This window comes from Podarcis raffonei, chromosome 5 (assembly GCF_027172205.1).
Source record: "Podarcis raffonei isolate rPodRaf1 chromosome 5, rPodRaf1.pri, whole genome shotgun sequence".
Lineage (NCBI taxonomy): Eukaryota > Metazoa > Chordata > Lepidosauria > Squamata > Lacertidae > Podarcis > Podarcis raffonei.
The window spans coordinates 59,486,133-59,513,587 of NC_070606.1; the positions used below are offsets into that span (position 1 = coordinate 59,486,133).

At 47.5% G+C, this 27,455-nt stretch overlaps 1 protein-coding gene across 1 annotated transcript; it reads left to right on the forward strand.

Annotated features, from left to right (window-relative positions):
• PPRC1 (PPARG related coactivator 1) lies at nucleotides 1-23,834 on the forward strand. The gene is made up of 14 exons (XM_053389463.1): nucleotides 1-156; nucleotides 8,483-8,623; nucleotides 9,146-9,298; nucleotides 10,317-10,418; nucleotides 11,213-13,907; nucleotides 14,531-14,584; nucleotides 15,890-15,950; nucleotides 16,217-16,284; nucleotides 17,259-18,123; nucleotides 20,331-20,468; nucleotides 21,238-21,304; nucleotides 22,478-22,599; nucleotides 22,760-22,911; nucleotides 23,438-23,834. The coding sequence occupies exons 1-14, from the start codon at nucleotides 49-51 to the stop codon at nucleotides 23,539-23,541; spliced, it is 4,830 nt and encodes a 1,609-aa protein (XP_053245438.1). The 5' UTR covers nucleotides 1-48; the 3' UTR covers nucleotides 23,542-23,834.
• Nucleotides 23,835-27,455: the final 3,621 nt, after the last annotated feature.

Genomic DNA, 27,455 nt, shown 5'->3' on the forward strand with positions numbered 1-27,455 from the left:
TTAGCGTGCCGGCCGGGCTGCTGAAACTGCTTGCGAGGAGGTGCCAAGATGGCGGCGCTGTGGGGCGGCGGCGCGGGACATGCCGGGGCTGGGGGAACCCTCCCGCTGCGAGGGGGCCCGGAGCCCGTGGCGGGCAATGGCCTTTCTTCCACGCAGGTAATGGCCGGGTCTGGCGGCTGGTAGCGGGCGGGAGAGCGTTGGGCTAGCCCATTTGGCTGGCGCTGGGTGGACACGTGGAGGCGGCGTGGCCGGCATAGGGAGGTGGCACCGGCCAGCACGACCGGGAAACCGGGGTTAGCATGGCCCTGGGGTTGGGAGGCGAGGAGGGCGAAGGCAGCGCTGGAACCGGGCAGGAACTGGTACCCTTGGAAGGGAGCTTCGGGGGCAGGAGGGGGAAATGCTTCGCGGAACATCTGGCTCCAGCTTTTGCGAAGTTGCGAGAGGCTCCTCCGTGGGCCCCGGGCGCGCGGTGGCGGCCAGAGGAGTGACACGGTGACATAAGGTGGGCTTTGGGGAGCTGGGTCAGGGCCACTGCAGTTCAGAGATCTGGAGGTGGCCTCCACCCCCGACAAAAAAAGTTATCGAGGGCCTCGACATAACGGATACGTTAAACTGGAGGTTTCTAAGACATGCTAGTCCTATCTTTAGGGTTTGTCGGGAGGGGGGTGTCTGCTAGACCACCATTGGGGCAGTTTTGGACTTATTTCCGTGGAGAACTGGGGTATTTATCACTTGGCTGGGGTCCTGGGTTTAAGCAAGGGAAATAGGACCCCCCCCCACTTAGTCGTGGCATATGAATCTTTTAGGAATCGCTCTGATCAAATCTGGCTCAGAATGAGCCCCTTTCCCGTGATTATGTTTTAACTCCCTCTTCTGTGGTGTATCCACATTATCTTTCATAATGGGGCGGGGCTCGTTTTGTCTCCTCCACCCATGCCAGTGTGGGCTAGAGCACTTTTTGCTTGTTCTGGAGATGGGTGAGCCCTGTCTCTCATGCGCTGGGTTGCCTGCAGACTGGGAAGCGTTCCCTCATGTAAAAATGGGCCCTGATTCTTTTGCCTGCCTTAACTCCACCCTCTTCCTCTTATACACCCCCCACCCAAAGCTTTTCATTTCTGGGTGTGTTCATCCCCACCCACTTGCTGATCCTGTTCAGCCCCATTTGATGATGCAGTCTTTCAGCAGTTTCAATTATTCTGAGAGAAGGGACTCTACAAGCATGCATGCCTCTGTCTGCTCCAAACAATCTAGCATCTCTTGTTCTCTGAATCTGATTCTACCAGCGTTCCTGAAAACCCTTGGTATTGGTTTATATATTTTTTGGAAAAATTATGATCACTTGGAGCATGGCTTTTGCTTCCAGCAAGCAGTTTCAGAGAGAAGCCATTTATGGGAGTTGAGAGTGTATGCCCATGTTAGGAATGATAAATAGCAGTAATGTGCATGTGGCCTGCTTTGGCATTTTGTTCACTGGAAGAGTCTGCTGGGACTCCAGCTGGACTTCTTCTCCAATTGAGTTCCTTCCTACCACGTTCATACCATGTGATGAATGTACTAAGCATGTGATGGCAGACTGTGTCCTGACCATAAAATAAATTAGTTGTTTTGTGTGTCTGTGCAGTGAGAAGTAAAGGAAAATGCATTTAACATAATTTATATTGCTAAATTGCCAACCTGTTGCAGTTTGTTAAGTAGTAGGTGAACCTGCCTTCCTTAGCTTTCATCTGCAGAAGCTGAACCACTATGTTTGGCTTCTCTTGCAAGATTTTATCTTAGGTTTTCATTTGTCACTATTCTTCATGCATATCTTAATTGAAATTTGCAGTGTAGTAAGATCACTAAGCTCATGAATTCTTTCTGAGTACAATCATACCCTATCACAAATCGTAAAAAGCTACTTCTGGTCAATTAGACAGTACTGAGTTAGATGGGCCAATGGAATGGTCTGACTGTGTAAGGCAGCTTACTATATTCCTAATACCATGGAGAATACACTGCTAAGCAGATACAAGTACCAGACTTTAGGCTTCATAACATATGTGACATTATTACAGTGATAGATGTGTTAATTCTCAACCTGTCATCTCTTCTTTAGAATCCTCTTTAAGGATTCTTTTGTTTTCTATTTCCCTTCACTGTATTCTTAATGTTAATTCCTTAATAATCTATACTTTTGTTAAATTACAATTGAAGTATGATATATTTATAGGGGCATTTATTAGGATACAGTAAGCCCACAACTTGTGTGCATTCAGCTTTATGTGCATGGCAAAATGATGATGATTATGATGATTATGATGAAAGGGAGCAGAAAGGGGCCTGGGAAAAATGACTTTGGCAATCCCACCTGCCATTGAATCCATTGTGTTTTGACTACTGTGTGTGCAATTTTGACTTTAGGTTCAACCCCTGGAATGTAACCCTGGTGTAAGTTGTGGGCTTAATATATAACTGGAGTATGTTTGTCTATTGGAGAAGGCAAATCTGGAAACAAGGTTCAGTATAAGACACTGGGTAGCATAGACAAAGATCTTGTGAGCTTATAGCAGGGAGGAGGAGCATGTAGCTCTCTAGGGAGTTGAATGTTGGGCTCCAACTCCCATCATCCCTGGTCCACAGTTATAAAGGGGTTGGGAGAGAAAATCCAGCTTTAGGTGACATGGCGTTGTAATCAGGGACCTGATGGCTAACCAAACATAACCTACATCAGTTTGAGGGAGCAGCAAGGTCAAACCTGCAGTCAGTGGCAGTGTCAGGAATTTACCTGCTGATGCATCCATGCTCACTTAGGTGATTAGCTCTTCATGCAGCATATTGACTCAGGCCTAGTGACAGGGTACTTGCTTTGCCACAGTAATCTACTGATGGTGGGAAACGGTTCTGTAGTCATTGGTGACATTTACAGACACATGGCGGTGGGGGTGGGAAGAGGTTAGTTGTGAAATCCACAGCAGGGAAAGGGAACATGAAGGGTTAATCATATAATTGTAGAGTTGGAAGGGACCACAAGGGTCAACTATTCCAACCCCTTCAACAGGGGAAAATGCAGCTGGTCCGTACAGGGATCGAACCCACAACCTGGCCTTATCAGCACCATGCTCTAACCAATTGAGCTAACTGCCTGGGTTGTACCCAGTGCTCTGCAAATAGAACTCTGCTTGCATAGCAAAAAAAGCCCCCCTTCTCCTTGCCCTGCTTCTCCCCAAAATCATCTTTGTAAGGTCCCCCCTCCTAGCCTTCCAGAGCTGACTTTGAGGGTGTGCTGGTGACTGCATGGGGAGGTATGGTGGGGGCGGGTTCTGGTCCACAGTCTCTTGTGCTAGTGGAACTGGAAAGCTGGATACCACCTATAAACATTTAATCCAAGAAAAGATGTTGTCCTATCCAGTTGACATCATGAGCTATGGGTCCTATTGAGAAATTCACTTTTTTCCTTTTGCCGTTTTATGAAGTGCCTTAAAAACACCACATTTGGGCCTTCAGAGAAAGATGGTAGACAAATCCACTTTCCCAACCAAAAGATGAGCAGTTGATGTTAATGACCACAATGGAGATCCAAGGCCAGGATGGTCTCCCCCACATGTGAAACCATCTTATCTTGAGCTTGTTTGGATTATTTTCAAGCTTAAACTGATTAGGAATTTTCAGAATCTGAGAAGCTAGCAATGCAGACGACTCCATGGGAATTTTCAGAATCTGAGAAGCTAGCTATGCAGACTCCTCCACGTGGAAAATGTGGAACAGTTTAGCAGCCCTGCTCTGGATTCTGCATCTGAAAAGAATTTTGGCTGACTAGGTGGGAAGCTGTCATGGAAAAATTTGGTGACTGAGACATCAGGCCAAAGAATGCTCCCAGGTATTCATGGAGTATTGCCAAGTCCTTGTAGTGAGAGTCTGCTGTGCAAAGCCCAATAATTTCAGCTGGATGTCTAGGGAGGGAAGCGGTTAAACGTGCTTTGAGTTAGAACTTGTTCCATAGCTGCTTTCTAACCAGCTCTGCACATTTCCTCCCTCCCTGAAGCTGAGCTGGCTGCTCTCTGGGTGTTTGCATCCCTGAGACTAGCCCTGCTTCACCAAAAAAAGGAGTGGCCCTAGGAAGAAGTGTTTATGAGCCTGCCTTGGTGGAGTTAAAGTACTGTCAGAAGTAGGATCAAAGTGCTGAAATGGATCAGAAGGTGCTTGTTTGTAGAGAAGCAGCATCCTTTCCCTAGCTTGCCACAGGTAAGAGAGTCTGTTACGGTGGCCTTTGCACAGAGGAATGGACATGAGAAAATACGGCAGGCTGGAAACCAGGATTTTTGACAAACGAGAACCAAACTGAGAGGTGCAGAACTTTGGTGGTGATTAGCAAGCATTAACTCAGGGTGGGATTCAACTTCATACTATGGTGAATGTTCCATCAGCACCAGCATTCTAGCTGGCCAGACAGAATGATCTCCTCCCCTGCATGCTGCTGGGGGCAGGGGGCATTGCCACTGAGTTGATGCAAGTGCAGAGCACAGAGAAAATGATAACAGGCATGCTGAAGGGATTTAGCATCTCTGTGCTTGGTATCTGGGAAGAGCAACAGTTCATGTGACTCCCTATTTTTCCCCACCCCAACTGCATGGGAGACCAGTGTTAGAAACCAGGGGTAGAAAAGGTAGGAGCCATGTGGCTCCTGGCACCTGTATCATAGATTCTGTGAAGGAAGACGAATTAGACATTTCTGTTCCAGAAACTCATCTGGAGTAAGGTTTAGCTGTAATGTGAAAGTATAGCGCATTAGACATATATTTGTGAACAAATTTCTTGATGTTGGAAAATTGTTAATGATGGTGATGATGATAGTACTACTACTACTAGTAGTAGTATCCTGCCCTTCCTAAAGGACTCCAAGGCTGCAAACACATCCACAACAAAACAATTCTTAAAAGCATTCTAAAACATTATCTCATCTAGTGATCTCTCAGTTGCCAGGAACAGTGTCCTTCAGCTGTCAGACTTCCATGTTGGCATTTGTTACCTTGGCAGGAGAGCACGGACTGCTACTCATGGTGACTTGGTTGTTAACCATGTATGTACACACAAAGAAAACAAAAGGCTACCCTTCAGATTTACTTTGGTCAACCATTGGGCACCTTACAGTTACAGAACAAAAATAGTCTTTGCCCCGAGAAGCTAGTTTTCAGCTTCATAGTTTTACCTATCTCTCCTATCCTGCCGGCTCTGCTACCTTCCATTGACCTAGTGTTTACAGATAATTGCATAACATTTACCAACTTGCCTGCTGGACATCCATGTGTGTGCAGTGCAGTTAAGTAGTAGGAAACTGCTTACGTGGACAGGATTGCAACTCTGAACAAGTGGTTAATTGCAGGGTGGCCATGCCTTGATTTGTTGAGTGGTGCCTGTAGAATGTTCATTGGAAGAGTATAAAAATGTTGCTGTTCCCATTGCAGTTTGATATACGGGGCTAAGGAGGATCCCAAGTTACTGCAAAACATATGTCAGACTGCAATAGTATTCACTGAATGCATGTGCTAGAGGGTTTTTTTGTAGTACAGTGTGTTACAGCATATTTGACTTTATAATGCTCCTTGGCTGATATTAGACTGCAGTGGAATATGCTATCCGGAGAACATTCCTCGGAAATAAAGGAGCATTAATGGAATTTTTTGTTGTTCTTATGGTGAATGAGACCAACTTCATTTTTTCTGTAATCTGAAGTGGGATTTAGTGGTGCAGCAGTAAAACTGCTAGCATGTCTGCAAAGCTAAACAGGGTCCAGTATGGGTTCAAACCTATAGCCCTATAGATATTGTTGGACCACAATGGCTGGGAGTCCAATAGCATACGGAGGTCCACAGGTAATCCATTCATTGCCACAGTTTCCCATAACTTTGCTCATCACATTCTCTTGCAGTTATGTCTTCCTAAAGGCTAGGGGGCAGGCATTGGAAAATGGAATTCCCACCATATCCATCTGTCAGAACCAGTAGTGAAGGCAGACTTTGGCAGTTGGCAAGTTTCCCATCTTAAATGTGTTGATTCAGCAGCCAGAAAATATCTCCAGGTCAGAATGGGTGGCTCCTCCCAGAGATCATGCATGTTTATTTGCTGCTGACTCTGACAATACTGATTTTGGAATGCTGCCTCATAGTTCATGTTACTCCTGTAGAATCTGCCGTGTAGAAATAGATGAAGACCACTGCTTTCTTCCAGCTTAGCCTTTACCTTGAAATAGTTGTCCTTATTTAAGGCAAGCCATTTACGGCGACTGCTCCTGTCTTTTCTCACTACCCCCTAGCCCTTGAGAAGTCATCAAGAGATCAACATGGTGATCCTATTGTGCAAATGTCTCTTGAATATTCCAGTGCTGATATGATAATTCCATTGCATAGAATGTTTGAAGATCCATTCCTCAAAAACACATGTTTAACACAGTTGGATGATATGAACCTTTCTTGCATTAGCAACAAATTGCACCTTATTTTGTGGCTTGGCATTTCTCTTTTATTTATTTTTTTGTGTTGGTGGAGGGCAACCATGCACTGACTCAGGAAAGTTCCATGTTGTGAGCTAATCAACAGAGACTGTGGAAATAGGCAACTGGGCATAGAAACTAGTGCAGGGATAGCAAGGTTGTGCTTTCCAGACAAATTCCAGTGGCCATGCTGGCTGGGGTTGATGGGAGTTGGAGAGCCCCACATTGACAACTCCTGACCTAGTGCATGCTAGCACTCACAGCTTTGGGTAGTAAGGCAACATTGGTACCCTAATTGGAGGATAGGTAAAGGTAAAGGTACCCCTGCCCGTACGGGCCAGTCTTGACAGACTCTAGGGTTGTGCGCTCATCTCACTCTAGAGGCCGGGAGCCAGCGCTGTCCGCAGACACTTCCGGGTCATGTGGCCAGCGTGATAAGCTGCATCTGGCGAGCCAGCGCAGCACACGGAACGCCGTTTACCTTCCCGCTAGTAAGCGGTCCCTATTTATCTACTCGCACCCGAGGGTGCTTTCGAACTGCTAGGTTGGCAGGTGCTGGGACCGAGCGACGAGAGCGCAACCCGCTGCGGGGATTCGAACCGCCGACCTTTCGATCGGCAAGTCCTAGGCACTGAGGCTTTAACCCACAGCGCCACCCGCGTCCCAATTGGAGGATAAGGTATTAGCAAAACAGCTTGAGTTTACTTAGGGGCAGGAACCCAACATTTATTGGATGAAAAGTGCTGCACTTCTGACTCTAATGATCTGTTTTGCCAAATGCAAGAGTTCTTTGGGAGTCAGTGGAAATACCAGGGGAGAAAAACTTGGTGATTTATTAAATAGTAGACTCGATACAAAATAAAAGTCATTGAAACCAGTATTTAAGCAGAGCAACATAACAGAAACAAGATAAGATACTTTCCTATTTAGTTGATGAGAATGAAAATGGGGAGACAAAGCTGCCCAGCACAGCACCCTACTGGTCTGGATCTACATTGAAGGTCAAATTTCAGATCCCACCTGAGAGCTATATAAATATACCTTAAACCCTTAGTGGCTATGTGTTGGCTGGCCTCATATCTAAATCCCTCACATCTGCTTCAGAAGTCATTATTTGGATGGTGTGAGGAATGTCACATCACCTGCAAGGTAAGATATGCTGGCCCCTGTCCATTGGCCTAATTAATAAATTCTGCAGCTGTACTCCTCCTGGCAGGCACCCAACCTTGTGAACTTGCTCACAAGCTGATCCTCCCACATTCTGCCAACACTTATCCTTGAAACACAAGCAGCAAGTCAAAACAATAAAGCAAACCAAAAAGCCCTTGAAAGTCCTGAAGGATGTCCTGAGAAGCAAGGAAGAATAATTGTACAAACCAATTAACGCATCTCCTTGAGATGCAAAATTCTTCCAGTATGTGTTTCCCCTATATGATCTCAGGGTGGGGGAAAAGTTTTTTCAAACCTTGGAGGTTTTTCCAAGACTGCAGAATGGTTGGTCTTTTCTACCTTAGAAATACAGTGTTGCTTCCCTCTTAAGAAGCTCAACACCAAAAATGTAAGCCTTATTGGCATTAAAGCTTTTCTTGCAAGTAGCTGCTCTGTAACACTCGAGAAAACAATGTTATTGTGCTATATGTACGTATAGTAAGCTTCTGTTAGTATATAATGCCTTCAGCAGTTTGGAACAAGGCTACTGGAAGGAGTGTTTCACCCCATATGTGCCCACTTGACTGCTTAGAACTGCAGAACTGGTGCTTGTGCCACACATGCAATAAATCCCTTTTGTGTGTACCTTTTTTTCATTAAATTGATATATATCCTACCCTTCATGCTGAAGGATACCCGATTGTTTAGACTAGTGTTTGAAATAGAGGGGAGGGCATTAATATCAGACAGTCAATTTTTAGGAAGGCTCTAACCTGCACCTAGCAGGTAATGTTTAATTGACTTACATTGTCCCCCAAGCAGCTTTCTGTGCCCTCATCTGTTCTTCCTTTTTCTCCTTCATCCCAGTACTTATTGGCAGAGGATTTGCATTTGACATCACTGGATGCAGAAACCATCCTTGAAGCAGGAGAGTTCCTGGAAACGATGCAGGACTACTTAGACTCTTCCGTCATCTCCATCATTGAGGATTTCAGCAGTCTGACTGAGGTATGGTCTGCTCTATGGAGAGACGAAAGCCAGCCAGCAACCTGCTGGTGTGGGCCTGCGTTGAAGCTCAAAGTTCAGACATCCTCTGGGAGATTTATAGACCTTAAACTCTTAGTGGCTATGTGATCTAAATTCCTCACATCTGCTTCAGAAGTCATTATTTGGATGGTATGAGGAATGTTAACCAGCTGCAAGGATTTTATTTTCAATTGTTCTAACTATTCTGTGTTTATTTGGTTGTGAAGTTATCTTGGTAATGCTCCTTCATCTTGCAGATCTGAGCTGTTTGCCATTAACAGCAACCCTCTGTTATCATTCCATTCCTTGACCCTCACAGCTTGTTTACTTGATTTGTTTTCCATGTAATTTTCAGTGAGTTAAGCCTGTGTTGACAATGAGCTTGAGAGTTGCTCCTTTCCTTCCTTGGACTCTCCCTGGGTAAAGCTAAATTGGCCATCCCTGAGTTTCATATGTGAACTGAATGTCTATTCCAAATTTGGTTTGTTTTTCCCCTCCTTACAGACAAAAGGCCGCATGGATGTAGAGAACGAGCTTTCCCTGTTGACTGCAATCACAGATATTCTGGATAGCACCGATGACGAGTCTCTCTCTCCTTTTGATACCATTCCTGACTCTGAATTGTTGACATCACCCAGAGAGCGTGATAATTCTTCGGTATGACATGGTTTATGGGACAGAAGATTTTGCTTGCCTTCTCTTGTGTGGCCAGTTAAAATTGTGGGGTTACCACAACAGTGTAGCTCCTTTGAAATTGCAGCCCATCCCGGGTAAGGTTAATTATGAAACGTCAGTTTGACAGAAGCTAATGTAACTTTCATCCTGTCTTTGTAATACCATAGGCTGATTGAACCCTGGCAGAGTTTGTCTCATCTAATCTCAACTAAGTTCACAAGTATATATTTTTTCTCCACCAAGAGAAGACTTGGATGTGAATGACCCCATCCTCCTCTTCCTTCAGCTTGAAACTTCTCCCATAGGCTGAGCATCCAAGCTGCTTAATACTTTGCTTGGTACTCAGCTCCAAGATTTCCAAGCTTATTGCTGTCATCATTATATACACACAACAGCATCCTGTTCTTGGCTGCTAGCATTTGGTGTTCTTGTGGGTTGTGTCACAGTTCCAGGATCATGCTTTTCACCCTTATGGAAGTTCTGGAGGCCCTTTTCTCACCCGTGATCTCATTTCAATCTGCATTTGATGATGAAGTTTCTTTGGACAGTCACGTCTTTTTTGGGGGGTTTTTTTGCTTATACATTGACAATAGTGACATCATTTTCTCCAGGCTAGCTGCCTCTTCCTGGCAGGCATGTGCATCAGTACACGCATTCAGAAAATCCTGGCAAGGATCCCTCTTCAAAGTTGGCATCCAAATGTAATGGGTCTAGCACACTGTGAACTCTGCAAGGTCAGAGCGCCCTCTGGTGCGCATGTTGTGGCATTAAGAGGTGGCTAGGTAGTGTTAAAAGGGCTCTCTTGCCATTGGGTGGAAACATGCGAAGATGCTAAATGTGGTTTGAAGAAGATTCCTCAATCTATGCACCCCAGGCAAGCATGGATTGGCTGCTATCTTGCAAAGCTCAGCTTCCGCTGGTAAAATGGGAGCGCTTCACATGGCATTTTCAGATTTAGTTGAATTTACTTCTGCTTTCCAAACTACTCTCCTTCTGTCAGTTTCAGAGGTTTCTCAGCTTGTCCGTGACACCCCCTGAGCAAGACTTCCACACCATAGAGGACTTAAAGGAGCCTAGACTTTGCTCCATTGTGACAGAGAAGGTGAGATGTTCCAACCAAATAGGTGGGTTGTGCAGTGGGCAACCCAGTTTTTATCTCTCTGGTTTACCGTTTGTTGCAAACGGCTTTGAGGCTTACAATCAAGCAGTGTATAAAAAATATATGAAATTAAATATTAAACTAATATTTCCCTGCACCTATCTGTGCCTTGTATCAAGGTTATTTATGAAGCCCTCTTTGGCATGGCCTCTCCTGGACTGGGGGCTACATAGAGGGGGAGCTGAGTTCCAAATCAGCAAGAGCCGAGTAAGGGCAACCTCTGCAACCAGAGTACTTCAGAAATGGAAGAAATGCCACTTGCTTGGCTGCTGTCTTTCACATAGCTATGAAAGGCGCAAATGCATTTAAAAATGCTTTAAATAAGTAAAAGCACCCCTTGGGTGATGACCTGGCAACCCTAAGAGACTAATAAACAGTGGTACCTCTGGTTAAGAACTTAATTCGTTCCGGAGGTTCGTTCTTAACCTGAAGCTGTTCTTAACCCGAGGCACCACTTTAGCTATTGGGACCTCCCTCCGCTGCACGATTTCTGTTCTCATCCTGAAGTAAAGTTCTTAACCCAAGGTACTGCTTCCGGGTTAGCGGAGTCTGTAACCTGAAGCGTTGGAACCCGAGGTAGCACTTTAATTCTAGCAGGGGATCTCTCTATTTTCAAGTCAGAGTTTATTAAGCATCCTTTGGTGAGATAGCAAAGGAGTCGGAAATCACGTCTCCCCCCTCCCAAAATCATCAATACCTGCAAGGAGCTTTACTACATAAACTCTCTTCCCCTCCAGATTGAAGCCAGCACTGCCAGCCTCCCTTTGGGACTGCCTCCAAGTTGTCACAACGACTCAGCTGCTTCAAAGAAGCCCAGTACCAAGCGGGTGCTGTTTAGGCATAGGGACCGAGAGCTGCCTGTGCTGCAGCGCAGTGATGGGGAGGAAGAGGAGGAGGAGGAAGCGGCCGCAACAAGCAGCAGGCAGGGTTTGGGGGCAGGTGTGAAGGAGACCCTTGTAGCATCAGCGATGAAGGAGGCGGAACCGAACCCACCTGCAAGTGATGGTCCCTGTGTCATTGCCCCAGAGAGCATCTCCCTCAGTGAGCTGGTGAGGTCCATGCACCCTTACTGCATACCCACTTTCACAGTGTGCCTGAGTCCTAACAACCGGCCCCTTGCCGAGGAGCTCCTTGCCGGCCCACTTGTTTTGGAGGTGGTGCCTGAGAGTGGAGAGAGCATGGAGATCCCTGTGGTCCTGCAGAGAATGGAGACAGAGATCCAGGACGTAACTGAGAACAACTGCACAGCTGGCCATGTGGATGAAGGGGCAGCACTCCTGGACCCTGCCCTGGAAAAATTACCACCTGATGACAGCACCAAGGCTGCCTGCCTGGACGGAGAGCCTGACCTGGACAAGCGGGCTGAAGATGTCAGCAGGGTAGAAGATGCTCATCCAGGGGCAAAAGCTCAGGACCCAATGGATGATCAAGATCATATATTTGAACCTAGCTCAGCTGCACACAAAAAAGCAAAGTGCAGTGCCTTGGCAAAGGACCAGATGTGCACCAAGAGAAAATCGAACAAGGAAACAATGGGGCGCAAAGAGGCCACAAGCTGTGGGCCAATTCCTGTCTGTACTGAAGAGCAGGCTGGGACTAAGCCAAGCCACCCTGTGCCAGAGAAGGAGATGGATAAAACTGGAGGGGAAGAGCAGGGCAGGTTGCTCTCAGACCAGTCAGCCCATACAGTGGAAAAATCGGACATTGAGATGGAGGAACTGGAGCCCCAAACCCCACTTGTGCCATGCAACAAGGAACTGCGGTTTGCTGAGCACAAGGAGGGGGATGCGCCGAGTGAGCCTGTCCTGCTGGCGAATGAGGTGGCTGGCCCAGAAGCTCCCCAGCAGCTCCCCAGCAGTACTGCAGACTTTGAAAGGCAGCCTCCCAGTAATGAGGATGCTGGCTGCCCCCCAAAGGAAGCCAAGCCCAGGCCTCTCAGCCTGAGTGAATACAGGCAGCGCCGTCAGCAGCGCCAGCCTCGCGGAGGGAGCTCTAGGAGCGGCACAGAGAACCAGAGCGCCAGCAAGTGGCCCAGCCTTCCTGAACTCCCCACAGAATTGGCTGAGCTTCCTTGCTTGGTCCCACCGCTGCCTTCCAAAGTTGCTTCGTCTGGACTGGCAAAGGACCCTGAGAAGCCCACTGGCTCCTCCGCTGCTCCTGTCCCAGCTGGCAGTGCAAGTGCCCCGCCTCTATCCATGCCAGCTCCAAATTCTGCACCAAGAGTGGCTCCTCCGTTGCAGCATGGCTGTATGAGCCCTGTTCCTCCTCCTCCACCTCCTCCACCACCACCTACCACATCTCTCCCTGCTGCATCCCCACTGCCCAGCTCAGTCTGTGCCTTTCCCCCTGTTGGGGTTCAGGTGCCTCCAACGCTGCCTCCGCCTTTCCTGCCCCCAGCCTCAGGGGCTTTCCTACCAGCTGTGCCTCCCTGGCCTCCCTTTGCCCCTGTGCCAGCCGCCTACCAAAGCCTGCCACCTCCACTTCCTGCTGCTGAGGCCCGCCCTTCTGTCTTCCACATGGTTCCTCCTGTGCCCCCTCCGACCTGGCCTCCCCCGCCCATTCCTTTGCCGCCTTTAGCCCCAGGCCTCCCTTACAGCTCTGTCGAGTGGGCGCCACAGCCACCGTACTGGCCGGGCATGCCAGTACCCCATCCAATGTTGCCCATCCCTTACGGGGATCAGGGATGCCTGGCTGGCAGTTTGCCTGCACCATCTTGTTCCGAAGGGGTGCTTGGTCCCCAGAATGCAGCCTTGATGCCAGAGCCCTCTCACTTCAGAATGCAAAGCCTGGCAGCCAGTGAGAAACCAAGCCTGCCTGCACAGCCCCCACTGGCACATGTCCCTTCTGCCATCAAAGCTGACCCCAGAAGAGTGTCTGACCCAAGGAGGCAAGTAGCTCAGGGGAAGCTGCCTTCTCCATCAGTCATTGAGCCTTCAGGGGAAGCGGCACTGACTCATTGTGCCAGGAAGGGCTCCAGCCCTCAGTCTTTGGGGGAACCCCATTCTGCACCTCCTTCCCAGCAAGTCAGGGAGGCCCCGAAGCCCTTAGAAGAGCTGTCCTTTCCTGTTGTGCTACAACCTTCAGGGAAGGCCCCTGTGCTCTCTGACCATATGGAGAAGACCTTGAGTATACCCACTGCAGCTTCAGGTGCCAAAGAGGCGCCTCCTGCTTCCTGGTCACAAGAAGAACGTTCTTCCTTTCCTGCTGCCTCAGTGCCAGAAAAGCTGCCAGTGCCAACTGCAACGGAGGTGGGTGCTGAGGAAGCTGCCCCAACAGCAACCACTTCTCCAGCATCATTGGTGCCCCAGAAGGTGCATGAAACTGCTCAGCTCTCCAAGAAAACAACCCATATTTGGAAGTACCAACCACTCATCAACATTGCACAGCGTAGCTGTAAAGACGACATTGTTCAAGCCTTTATCAATGAAATTGGTGAGTGGCTGTGCTGCTGAGGTTTGGGGGGAGGAGAGGGTTAAATGGCATCTGTGGCCCAAGAATGGCATGGCAGGCAGTCCTTTGATGGACATAGAACTTGGGGTGCAGATCAGGGTGTCCCCTTGGTGGGCTCATAGACCTGTATGGTGGGATCCCCTTCTTAGAAACCTCAGTGGAAAAGGAAGGCCATATCCATTGGAGGCTAATAGTTCCTAATTATGCACTATATCTTGCAAACTTATTTTCCTTTCCTATTTCTGCCCCATGGTATTTCTTGACCCCTTCACTTCAGGAGGTCAAAATCCCTTTGGGAAGCCCTGCTTTAAAGCCTGGGGACAGTCCTCTTTCTAGCTCATCACGTGTTCGCAACCTGTTTACCCCCCCCTTTTTTTTCTTTTGCTCCAAACAACTGCATTCCATGTTTTATGCTTAAGTAGTTACATATTCTGTCTGTCTCCCTCTCATGCTCTTAAGACAGTGTTTTGAAGATGCTGGCAAAGAGGGCCAGGCGGTAATTGTGGGGAGCCTGCTTCTCCGGCCGCCCAGTGAAGCTTCTTCTGAGAAGTTACGAAGCCCAAACGAGTGTACACAATGCATTAATATTATCATTTTCCCCTCAGGAATTGAAGCCTCTGATTTGTCCAGCCTGCTAGAGCAATTTGAAAAGACAGAAGGTGAGTTGCAAAATTTGGACAAGCAGCTCAGCACGTTGACCAGTGTGCCAGCAGGCTTGTTCACTCCTCCAGCTTCTTCGCCTGTCCCAAAACTGTCGTTGAAATTCTACTCCATATTGATCCAGAGTAAAAACTTAAACATGTTGCAGGATTCCCAGAGGCAATTGTATTTCATTGAGCAGAGCTTTACCGCTACTGAAGGCAAATGAGCATAATGGTCACAAATCCAATACACTCAGGACTGGCACTGTCCATAAGAAATCCAGTTGCAGCAGACTTAACTTAAAGTTACAACAACTTTAATAAGTCTAAACCTTAACACTATACAGCCATACCTTGGATCCCGAACACCTTGTGACTTGTACGTTTTGGCTCCTGAATACTGCAAACCCAGAAGCGAGTGTTCCAGTTTGCAAATGTTCTTTGGAAGCCGAAAGTCCAGTGTGGCTTCCACAGCTTCTGATTGCGTGCAGGAAGTTCCTGCAGCCAATTGGAAGCCGCGCCTTGGTTGTCGAACATTTTGGAAGTCGAATGGACTTCTGGAACGGATTCTGTTTGACAACCAAGGTACGACTGTATACAGAACACCACATCAGAAGGAAAAGAGATAGAAAGAGAAAGTGAAACCGAGGCTCCTTCTGGCCTCCTATTACAGTCAGCATGACTTTGAAAAAAGACATAACAGAACCAGTTTAAGCCAGCTATACTCTGCCTTCTCTGAAGGAATAACCCAAACATCGTGAACCTTCTGCTTGTTTCTTTCACACAGAGAAGCTTCCAGAACCCTCTTGAATTAATCAGAATAGGAAAGATCTCTGCATATCAGATCAATACTTTCTCTACTAAGAAATGCAAGCTGACACAAACATGCCTGACTGCCTTGTGTATCACATGAAGGTGGCAGCCAATCCCAGGCTTCCTTGCACTTTCTTTCCACAAAGCACCAAACTTCTTGTGGAAACGAAGAGAGCTATCCGAGGGCCAGTGTGGTACAGTGGCTAAGAGTATTGGCTGGGAGATGAGATGGCTCATCTGGTGACCTTTGGCCAGCTTCTGCCTCCCAGCCTGGCCTACCTCACAGGGTTATTGTGAGGATAAAATGGGGGAGGGGAGAACCATGTATGCTACTTAGCGCTGCTGGAAGGGGAAGATGGGATATAAATGTAAAAATAAAATAAATGCGCCCACTGGCTTGGGTGAATGTGTTTTTCATTGAAAACAACCTAGGTCTCCAGAAAAGATAGGCAAGTTTTGTGCTCAGAAAAAATGCTTGTGAATAATGCTTTGCTTTATTTTATTTTTTAGCCAAAAAGGATGCTCCTAGTATGGCAAATTCTAAGGACAATGTGACTTTGGGGAACAATGGGTGAGTACAGAACTTGGTCCTAACCAGGTATCTTCCCACCCACAATTATTTCCGCTTGGTTGACAAATAGCACTGCATTTCTGGAGGCACTGGTGGCAAGAGACCTGCTTTTCAGAGCACGCACATCCTGGACTAAGTTGCATGATAACCTGCTAAGGAGTACCAAGCGTGCGGTGTTTCAGTGCTCCATGTGCTGACTAGGTGATTCCTGATCGTGTGGGACACTCTGTGTGTAATAGAGGCCTTTCTCTCTCTCTCCCCTTCAGCTCTGAGGCACAGCAGGAAAAGAAAATGGTGGACCGGCTTCAGGCGCCAGAGCTCACCAATGTTGCAGGTGAAGGCTCTTAGAGTTAAGCTCTTTCTGTACTGAGAGATGTTCCCTGAGACTGAAATGCCAGGAAATTCAACACGCTCTTTCTCCAGGAGTGGTGTGGGGTAGAGGTGAAGTGAGTGCTAAGGGCAGAGCTAATTTCCTCATCTCTTCAGCACCCAAAAATGCATTCTTGAGATTCTCTTTTGAGCTCTTGCTGAGGGGCCTGTTCATGCTGAGGAAGGGTGCTCTTTTGGGAAGGTAGATGGGGCAACTGTGACACACCCTTTTCATAAACATGAAAAGACATAAGCTAAAAAGCAGAAAAAGAATTGAGTAATTATAAATTGCCATCAAAATGCAAAGGCATGAAATTTACATTAAAGGTAAACTGCCTGGGGGTCAACCAATTCACTCAAAGACCTAGGAAAAATAGGACGAGTTTACAGCATGGGGAAGCAGAGTGTGGCCCTTCAGGCCTCTCTGTGTGGCCCTTGGAACTCCGCCCAGGCAACAGTCCTTACTGACTTGTGTTTCACACCCCAAACTATTTTGCTCTGGCTGTAATGTGTCCTCAAACTTTGAAAATGTATATTGCTTGTCCAGATGGGGGACAGAGAAGGGTGTGTAAATAGAAAGTAGCCCACTGTGCAGTGGTAAAAGTTGCATAAGTTGCTCTTCCCACTTATATCTCTGGCTCTGCCCAACACTGGGATACGGTCCCTGGAAGGTTGCCTGGAAGGGAATGCTACAAAAAAAAAAAAAAAAAAGGTTACCCGCCACATAGCCTATTCAAGAAGATGGAGACTTCTTAATTTTTTCTGGGAGAAAGTTGCAAAATTGAGCTGGTTTGGGCTATTGCTGGGGGCAAAAACTTTTACATCCCCCATAGGAGGGGCAACAAGGCCAGTTGCCTGGACCACGTTTTTTGAGGGTGGGAGGGTGCTGTGCACATGGGTTTCTCTTCCATCTCCTGAGGGCTCTCTGTCTCTCTGCAGGACTGACGCCTCCAGCCACTCCGCCCCACCAGCTCTGGAAACCCCTGGCGGCCGTCTCCCTGTTGGGTAAGGCTGGCTCCACCAAAGGCGTCAGGCTCACGAAATCCCTGAGCAAGCCTCACCGGAAAGCTGCAGCCCCCGTTCACGTCGGCTCCGGTGAGCATGACTACTGTCAGCTTGGTGCTGCTCGGCCAAAGGGAGGTGCCCGGTGGAACGTCAAGCAAAACTCTGACATAACAATAAAGCCCATCAAAACCGTGGCAAAAGAAGTGCCAGATCAGCCCCCTGTTGCAAGCCAGCTCCCTGCTGCTGTCAGACTGGACCCTGCTGGCTCCCTTGGCACGGCGGCTGCCTGCCAGAATCCCAGAGATGTTGGGCGGGAGCAGCTCAGAGCCTCTAATCCTGTTGCAGCCAGCTTGAGCCCTGACACATCAGAGTCACCGCTGTTGGACAGCAGCCCCACCAGCTCACAAAAGGAGCCCCTGGACCACCGGACTAGCACACCTAGGTCCGCGGGCAGCGACGATCCGTGCTCCGTACTGCTATCTCCGGCTGCGTCCCCCTGCCGGGATGCAGAAGGACCCACGTTGCAGCAGCCTCAAGAGGTTCGGCAGAAGCGGCTGGCTTCCAAACGCTCCTTGCGGTGCTACCGGGGCAGGCAGAAGTCAGCCAGTCCCCCAGAGGGGCCCTGGAGAGGCAGCCGGACCCGCGCCAGCCGGACCCGCGCCAGCCGATCCTTCAGCTCCAGCTCTGATGGAGACAGTGACAACAGTGACTCTTCATCCTCCCGCTCCTCCTCTTCCTCCTCCTCTGCGTCCTCTTCTCGGTCACGTTCTCGGTCTCCCCCAGCGAAGCGCTGGCGAAGGTGAGGGATGAAGTCTCTTTCCTCTTGACAAGACTCGGCACCCCGAGTGTCAAATTGCCCTTGCGTGGCACAGAAGTTTTATGGGCCTTTTCCCTCAGCAGCTGTTGTGGCTGAAAGTTATGGGTGTGGAGTGCTGTGGGGTGGCTTGGGGTGTTTTGCATGCACATGAGCAGCAATGGAGTCTACGTTGCCCAAGAGGAAGCCCACTGCACTCTTTGCTCGCCTTGTGGATAGCTGGGTCCTTTCCTAGCTTAGCGAGTCTTAGGCTCTTATCTACAGTATACATGCCTATGTATGTATAGTGTAAGTAGATAAATAGGTACCAATAGAGAAGGTAAATGCTCTGGCTTCCGTCACGATATTGCATTGCGCCAGAAGTGTCATGCTGGTCACATGACCTGGAAAACACCCCATAGTCAAATTTGACTGGACATAACCGTCCAGATGTCCTTTACCTTTATCTTTACATGCCTATTCTGGTTCTCTTCCAGAGGAGCTTTTGGACTGAACTTCTCAACTTGTATCTTGTTACTTGGAGGATAGCTTTGCAAACTGCTCTAATGAGTGTGCATCTAGCATCCCTTTCTGTCCCTTTGGGTTGAATCCAAAGCAGGGCTAAGTCAAGATCCCGATAGCACAGGGATTTCTGTTTGCACAACAGGACTTTCTCCCTGTCTCCCCATGCCCCTAATTTTATTTTTGGAGGTTCTGCCAGCCTTCTGGAGCATATTTGCTTAAATGGAAATCCTTTTGTTATTGGGACATGTTAGTTGGATACCCTTCTTGGTGAATTTGTTCTGCACCTTATACAGAGGGGCCACAGACTAATTCAGTTTGCATGTGACATATAGTCACCATGAGGACTCTTCCCATCCTAGGAATGGCAGCCTGTGGGTTGCTGAACCTTTTCAACTGGGCCCATTAAACCTCTGCTTCTCTTTCCATCAGTTCTGTTTCTAGTGACATCTTGTGCTACCTGAGGCAGCTGCCAATATCCAGCCCTCAGCTGGTCTATTCACTTGATGGTACTATGGAATGCACATGGATGCTGATGATGATTAAGGCCTAAGATTTCAATTATTTCCAAAAACCCAGTGTTCAGGACCCTTGGAGTGGAAGGTTAGCCACACAGTGGCATAGGTGGCAGTAGTCCATGGCTAACGGATGCGCAAGTTGCACTCTCTCCTTAATTGCCTCTCTCTGGAGAAATTTTGATCAGGTGCATTACAGGAGAACCCTGGGTTGCAAATGTGATCAGTGCGGGAGGCACGTTCACAACCCGCAGTGTTCACAACCCGCAGTGCTGCGTCTGTGCACGCGTGGGTCGCGATTTGGCGCTTCTGCGCATGCGCAAAGTGTTTTTATTAGACATTTTATGAGTGGTTCTGCACATGCACGAGCACCGAAACCCAGAAGTAACCTGTTCCAGTACTTCTGGGTTCGGTGCGGTGCGCAACCCTAAGACGCATAACCTGAAGTGTCTGTAACCCGAGGTACCACTGTATTAAGACCTGTTGATGGATATGAAGCCTTAACTTGCACAATGCAAACCAAGCACAGAAATTAACCTTTGTCCCGATTTGTGGTGGAATGCAGTGACCTGAACATCTGCCATACTTCTGGTATTTCTTGTAGTGAGATAGAAATGCCTATGCAGCCCTTAATTAACTCCACTGTGCATATCCTGCACTTCTGCTGTTAGCAGTAAGTTACTTCTTGAACATAGTCTTACCTGGTGTATGGCAGCTTCCTGTTCATCCATCTAGATCAGCATTGTCTATTCTTGACAGTAGCTCTCCAGGGTAGCTCTCCCCATCTCCTGTTAACTGATTTCTTTTTACTTTAGATGCTAGAAATTTCACTGGGTATCTTCTGCATGTAATGCAAATGCCCTATTATTAAGCTCCAGTCCCTTACAGAACAAGTGTTAAAGCGTCTTGGGCATGTCTTAGGGTCAACATTTGACCAATATATTTTGGATAGACCTCTACAAATGCAAGTAGGTGTCACAGTCTGCTCTGCCACAAAGTTTTCTGTCTTGGGAACCCCTTGTTCCTTGGGAGAGAAGGCATGCTGAAGCTCCATTGCAAGCAGGTTGCACAAGCTGAAGGTCGCTCAGGGGAGTTCCTGTGTGTGTTTGCATGCACTCCCATGGACACACAGTGTGTGTAGCTGCTGGTCTCACTGGGCTCCCTCCTTCACTCCAGGTACCATTCTCGAAGTTCCAGCTCCTCTTCCTGTGGGAGCTCCTGGAGTCGGTCGAGGGGCAGGTCCCGGTCTTCTTCGTGTTCCTCCTACATCTCAAGATCATCCTCCTGCTCCCCCTCTCTGCACAGAAGGAAGAGGTGAGACATGCAGCACTTGTGTTTATTCTCTTGAACAATGGGATAGATAATCTGTCTTCTTCCCCTTTCTCCACCACCACCCCAGCAATTCTAATATGAAAGTAAAGTCAAATATTTTATGTTGAGTTTGGGCTCCCTCTCTGTTTCACCACATTAAATAACGTGAAATGCTTTAAATACATTTTTGTGCTTTTTTTAGTCACCATATGGGTTTTCCTTGTGAAGTAGTTTTGCATTCTCCTTTCTTGAAACCTTGAACCCTTCCCACATATTTGGCACCTTAGTATTCTGCCCTTCCTCCAAGGGGCTCAGAGGTGTGTTTTTTTTGCCTCGTGTGTAGTAAAGTGTGCTGTGACTTTTGCATTGAGTTTCATAGCTGAACAGCAGCCTAGGTTCTCCAGGTCTTGCCTGTATTCTTGCCACTGCGCCAACTTTCACAAGTTAGTTGTCACCTGATAAACAGCTTGCAGGTTTTTTTGTGTGGCACTTCCCCCCCCCCCTTCGCAACGAGTGGGGTGTTTAGCTTTATACTGACCAGCCACATGAGTGGACCCCAACTGTGTGTGTACTTCTCCCTCTCGCTCCCCTCGCCCTCTCTTGGAAGCTGCTTGCAGCGTGGAACATCTCATTCTTCTCTAAGAGCTAAAACCAGGAGATGATGGCTGTATCTCCCTAAGTGAAGAATCAAGCTGCTCCTACCTTTCTGCTACCATTTCACTTTTTTCACTCTTCTTTGCTTTGACTTCTTTTTTTTTAAAAAACCATACAGATACAATTCCAGCAGTTCCCGTGAGCGTTACCAAAGGCAGAAAAACAGATACAAAGACCGTGCAATAGTGAGTATTTCTGCAGCATACCAGTCTTCTAGTTAGGGCAGCTACATCACAGGGGGCTGCCTTAATCATGGTCATTGTAAGACCATGTGTCGCTTTCCTGCTCTGGAATTGATACACTTTCTTCAACCTAATGCTATTAGGCTGTTTTCCCCAGAACCAGGCAGCTCTGCTTTTTCCATTGATCCAAGGAAAAGGAGAGGCTAGCCTGTTTAAGTGACAGTGAACTTTCCTCACTGCCAAAGTGCTAATACAGTGCAGAAGTGCAGTTTTTGAGCAAGCAATTGCTTAAAAAAAAAAAAAAGCAAGTAACTACATCTTGAGCTGCAGAGATGACCTTGACAGTATGTGGGCCATGCTTGCAGAAATCTCAGAAGCCATAGAGGTGGCTGGTTTAGGCTTGGTATGTTCTTCAGAGTCTTTGTTCTTGTTGAGATAGGCAAATACACAACAAGAGTTGCAAAAAAAGAGAGGAAAAAATAAAAACAGATGCACTCAGTTAGCAAAAAAGCATGCTGGTTGCTGAATTTGGATTTCCCTGGATATGGTACACATACGGTTGAGTTACCTTGGGAATGTGCACCTACTTGGGCTTTTCCCCTTCCCTTGAGGAAAACCTGACAATGTCTTAGCCCTTTAGGCAAACTTCCAAGTGAGGTCCTGGTCCTGGGGCACTTTCTATTAGAAGTTGAAGTTGATTTGCATGAACAAAGGTAATAGTTGTTGGTATTTGCATAGTAGCTAAACCAGCTTCTGTTCAGTGGGGAAGTTCATGCACAGAGCACATGAACACATTCACCACATAGAGAGTGAACATGAGGCCTTCCCAAAATTCTCCGGCACTTTCCAGAGAAGCTGTAGCCCTCCTCTTAGTAATCCACAGAGGCACCATGGGAAGGGTTAGAACAAGTTTTGGAAGCCTGTGACCCTCCAGATTTTTGCTCTTGGATGGGCAGCGCCCACTGATGCTGGAAAGTATATTCAATTAGCATCCTGAAGGACCATGAGTTCCCCATCAGTGGTTCGCACAAGTAAGCCGGGGAATCTATACTGTATTTAAAAATGAGTTTGTGGTGAGTGTTCTTGTTGGGGCAAGTGGATTAGCAGGAGGAAGATGATTGCTTGATAGAACTGTGGCTGAGTTCTGTCCCTTCTCTCCTTCAATTATGTGCATAGGAAGAACGGCGTGTTGTCTTCATTGGGAAGATCCCCAGCCGGATGACTCGTTCAGAACTACGACACCGTTTCTCTGTGTTTGGGATCATTGAGGAATGTACCCTCCACTTCCGGGAGCAGGGGTAAGAGAGGATCAAGCCTTCCTTTGGGCAACCTCCTTTGCCGCATGGAGCTAATGGGAAGAGGGGGGAAGAGGGTGGGGTGTTGGATTCTGGCCCTTCGCTTTCCTCCTGGCTGGTCCCATCTGTAGAATCGTAATTCCTTGTCCTTCCTATCCGGCAGGGATAACTATGGCTTTGTGACGTACCGCTATGCTGAAGATGCCTTTGCTGCCATAGACGGTGGGCATTCACTGCAACGCCCTGATGAGCAGCCCTTTGACTTGTGCTTTGGAGGACGCCGGCAGTTCTGCAAAAGGAACTACGCCGACTTGGGTGAGTCCGTGGAGGTGACTGTGAGTTTGGGTTAAACGCAGTTGCCATGAACTTTCTCTGAGACATTGAGCAAACAGGAGTATCCAAGTTCTTGGAACTTTCTTTGTGCAATGTCAGTCCTGCATTGAGGTGTCTCTCAACACAGCAAAGGAAGCTTTGTCTTAAGTATCTTGGGTAATGGAGTTGTCAGTTGAGGTTCAGCTAGCTTGGCACTGATTTTTGCCTTTTATTATGTGTTAAATTTATATACCGCCCTTCATCCAAAGATCACAGGGTGGTTTTCAACATAAAAACCCAAAATGGATAACATAATAGTAACAGCCCCGTATATTCGTGACCTGTGTGTGATAGAGAGGGTGGGAGGGAGAGAAGAGTTCGGAATAATTGATTCCAGAGTTTTCTTGGGGCAAACAGGCTAGGGGGAGTGTAGAGGTGGCTAGAGGCCTAGTCAGCCTTTCCATTCCAGTGCACTTTTCTGGCTGCTGATTCTCGTTGACTCACCGGTGACTGTCTTTGTGTTTTTCAGACTCAAACCGAGAAGACTTTGAGCCTGCTCCCGCGAGGAGCAAATTTGACTCCCTTGACTTCGACACCTTATTGAAGCAGGCTCAGCGGAGTCTGCAGAGGTAACGCTGGCTCTCTCGGGCTCACGTTGCCCGGTAGGCATCTGCCTACACCAGCCTTACCTCAGATTGGCTGCAGGGGCAGGTGCCCCTTGGGCCTAGCTGCTATGTCCAGCGTGGTTTTGTAATGAAATATAACAGAAAAAAAAATCCCATAAACAATTTTTATCCTGGCTGTTTTTCTAGGGACTATTTAAGGGGAAGGACACTTTCTCTAACAGTGGGGACAGGAATGAAAACAACATCAACCGCCTTCAGTCCACTTAATCACTATGCAGACAATAAACTCTAATCATAGATCTTCCCAGTCTCCTACTTTTTGTCTGTCTGTATCTGTCACTGCAGGATTGGAGGAGGCAAGGTACAAGGCCTCAGGGTGAAATCAAGCTCATCTGATCGAGGTCTGAAGGGGTCACCTCGGGTGCCACACAAAGTTAGGCTGTGCTGTTGTCTTAAAAACCTGTGGTAGCCACAGGTGGGCTGTAAGGTGGCTGTGGGTGGGGCTGCAGAAGCTGCTTGTTGTCTAGTTTCTCCCAGTCTACATTCACCAGGGCTATAAAGAATGTAGGCTCACCACAGTTCTGAATGGCCAATAGTTAATGTGTTTCAGCTCCTGTGGGGTTGGGTGGGCTGGTTTTGTTCTCTTGCTCACACAGAACGTCTCCTGTGCTGCCACACCCCTTCTCTGTTTGCTCTGCCTATGGTATATTTCTACAACAAACCCTGCAGAGTTGTTCTCCCCTTTTCTAGAGTTGCAAGTCCACAGTAGGAATAATTATTATTACTATTGCTATGACGATGATGTACCAAGGCAACCACGTTGGGAAGTATCTAGCTAATGTGCTCCATGGATTTAAGCTTGCGCAATGGAACTTGCCCTTCTCTCATGCCTGCCTTGTGCCCTCCCCAAAATCTCTGGAGGGTTGGTGGGGAGAAAGCCAGGACAGATTCAGTGAGACATGCAGGGATGGGAAAAGTCTGTTACTTGGCATTGCTTTGGATACATCCCTTTTTCTAGCTGCTGATAGGAGCAAGGAATTACAAAGGACGCTGAAGCCCTGATTACTGTGAATCTTGTCTAGCAACACCTCTGATATTTGAGATCTCTGTAGGCATTGCCTGCTGAAATTCAAACAGAATTTTCAAGCTGTAAGGACTAGAAACCTGCCTCTTTTTTCTTCCTTTTTTAAAAAAATTGAGAGCTGAGGCTCACTGGGAACTGGAGTCTGTGCCCAATATAGTATCCTTCAGGTTTCTTGCTGAATTGCAGTAGGAACGTGGTCTTAGCTCAACTGCAAGCAGCACACATTCCAGCAGTCTTCCATCAGACCTGCACCTCCGTGTGGCTGTGCACAGGCCCAAGTAATAGGCTAGCATGGTGCTTGATTTAAGGGCCTGTGAATTCTGCTCTGAAATCTCTGCCAATACAACTTAAGCAGACATTAAATAAAACGGGTATTCTGCAGGAAATTAATACCTTGAAAGAATTAGTGTGAGATGTGGGAATGGAGATGGAGAAAATGAAAGGGGCAGAAGCACAAGGCAGCATGGGGAACCCCCACAACCTGCTGCCACAGTGCTTTTTGCCTTAGCTGCTTGGCAATAAGGCAAAAGCAAGCATCCTGAATGTTTCAAGTCCTACCTGAATGTTTCAAGTAGCTGATCAGAGAAGCTGTGTGGGAGATGGATTTTAGCAAGTTGGAGCAAGTGGCTCATTCACCACTGGATGGCACTGTACATAAATCAGTCAATAAACAGCATAATTGCTGAAGCCGGAACAGAATAACATTAAAAGCACAAGTTGTTCCCTGAACTATTTCCTTGGAGATTGGTGCCATGCATCACTCAAGCCATACAAGCTAGGAGATTTTTATGTAGTCATTGCTTTGCATGGAGAATAAGATGCCATTCAGAAGATCCTGGCAGGATTACCAGCTGACTCCAACCTAGGCTGCTGTATTCTGTACTTTGTGGGTTCTGCAGGGGGCATCTTTGCACTGGTTCCGTCTCCCCCTAGGGAGCTGTGCTAAGTCATGTTCTCAGCAAGAGAGTGTCTACCCCCTGCTTATATACATATGGTTGCCCACTTCCTTGAAATGACACTGCAGAGAGGGTTTAGAAAACATAATCTGCACCATCAACTGGAATCTGTTAGGGAAGTTCTTAGACCAAGGCATAAAATCCCCCATAGAATTTATTTTATCTACACACTATCCTGCAGCTTGGGAAGATACGCAGTAAACATAGACTTCCAGCTACACAGCTAATTTTTCAACAGCTCTGAGCAGCTTTTTCAGGATGCAGTTTTAGAGGTAAAAATTTTCCCTGATGATTGCAAACACAGTCACATTCTATTTGCAAACTCCGTGTCAGTTGCCAGCAACTAGGATGCAGGCTTGCTTTTGGGCAAGTTCCTCTTCACTATGACTACACGGCGTAATGTTTGTGAATCCATTCTTGAAATAGGTGGTGCCCTCTGGTGCCTGGACTGAGAATTCAGGAACCCACAGTATCAAAGTAGAAGTGGGATCTCTAGGAAAAGGTTGCAATTTGGAGTGCTCCACCTCGGGGAGCCAGTCAGACACGCTCTTTCCAGACACTATGCGATTTCCCCTGCCCCCCCCCCCACCTTCAGTCAGCCAGCACTGAGTATACTCAGTCCTCATTGGACACAACATCTGCTAGCATTTCTATGTACAGTTGTACCTTGGTTTTTGAACAGCCTAGTTCTCAAACGTTTTGGCTCCCGAACAATTGAAACCCGGAAGTGACTGTTCCTGTTTTCAAGCGTTCTTTTGAAAGCCAAACATCCTACGGGGCTGCTGCAGCCAATGAGAAGCTGCGCTTTGGTTTTCGAATGCTTTGGAAGTTGAACGGACTTCCAGAATGGATTCTGTTCGACTTCCAAGGTATGACTTTGACACATGCTTTTCCCGCTTATCCTGCATCACTGAAACAGATGTAGCAAATGTGGTAGAGATGTTTGCATTGAAGGTGTGGAAATCCTTTCTTATACTCAGGCTGTTCTTCAAGGGGTGGTTTTTCCCCCTGGGGAGGTAGTAGTCTTAGGGTTGCAGAATCGCTGCAGCTGGCACCAACTCCCATTCTCCTGCTTAGCAGCAAGGACACTACATGAGACTTCAGTATTAGCAGATAGGATACAAGAGAATCCATGAGAGAGTGCCATATCTGCTACAACTTGCCTGATCAATCATGTCATCAGACAATTTGGTGTGGAAGCTGCAGCTTGGGGCCTGTAGGAGAGCAAGTGCCTGTGGCTTTCTTAGGCACAGTATCTAGTATATCTTCCCGTAATGACACTGAGATTCTCCCATTTGCACTACCTTCTATAACAGCCACAGCTTGATAAAACTTAATGTGTGCCCTCTGGTTCTCTCATTATTAGTACATTCTGTCTCTTATCATTTTGGCAAGCTGATTTTCCTCTAACCTCAAAATAAGAGTCCTTCCAGGAAACAAGTGCCTCTGAAGCAGAATCCATCCTTGGGAGCAGCCTTCCTCAACATGGTGCTTTCCAGACATTTTGGGCTCCAGCTCCCATCAGCCCAGACAACTGGCCAGGCACCCTGGAGCTGATAAGAGTTGCCTTCCAGATGTTCCGAACCCATGTGGTGAAGGTTTCTCTGAAGCCAAATAGAAAAAGCCATCGGGTGCTGCTGTTTCTTCAGCTCCTCCTTGCAGTGCCTGTTAAGAAACCACACATTTGTCTAGACTTACTACTCATAAGCAGTTTGATAATACAAAGTAAAGTCCGTATGTCCCATCTGCTTGCTCTCTACATGTTTGCTCCACAAACTCCTCACTTAAGAACAGAGTCCTCTTTCCTGATCCTATGCCTTGGCACCGCTGCTTTTTAATTTGGCCTGGCTACCAGCTCTATATTTTTCCTAGATCTCCTGC

Coding starts and splice junctions, on each gene's coding strand:
- PPRC1 (XM_053389463.1), top strand. CDS start 49: ATGGCGGCGCTGTGGGGCGGCGGCGCGGGACATGCCGGGGCTGGGGGA. Junction 18,124..20,330: donor CCAGCGAAGCGCTGGCGAAG/GTGAGGGATGAA, acceptor CCTTCACTCCAG/GTACCATTCTCGAAGTTCCA. Junction 22,600..22,759: donor CTCCACTTCCGGGAGCAGGG/GTAAGAGAGGAT, acceptor CCTATCCGGCAG/GGATAACTATGGCTTTGTGA.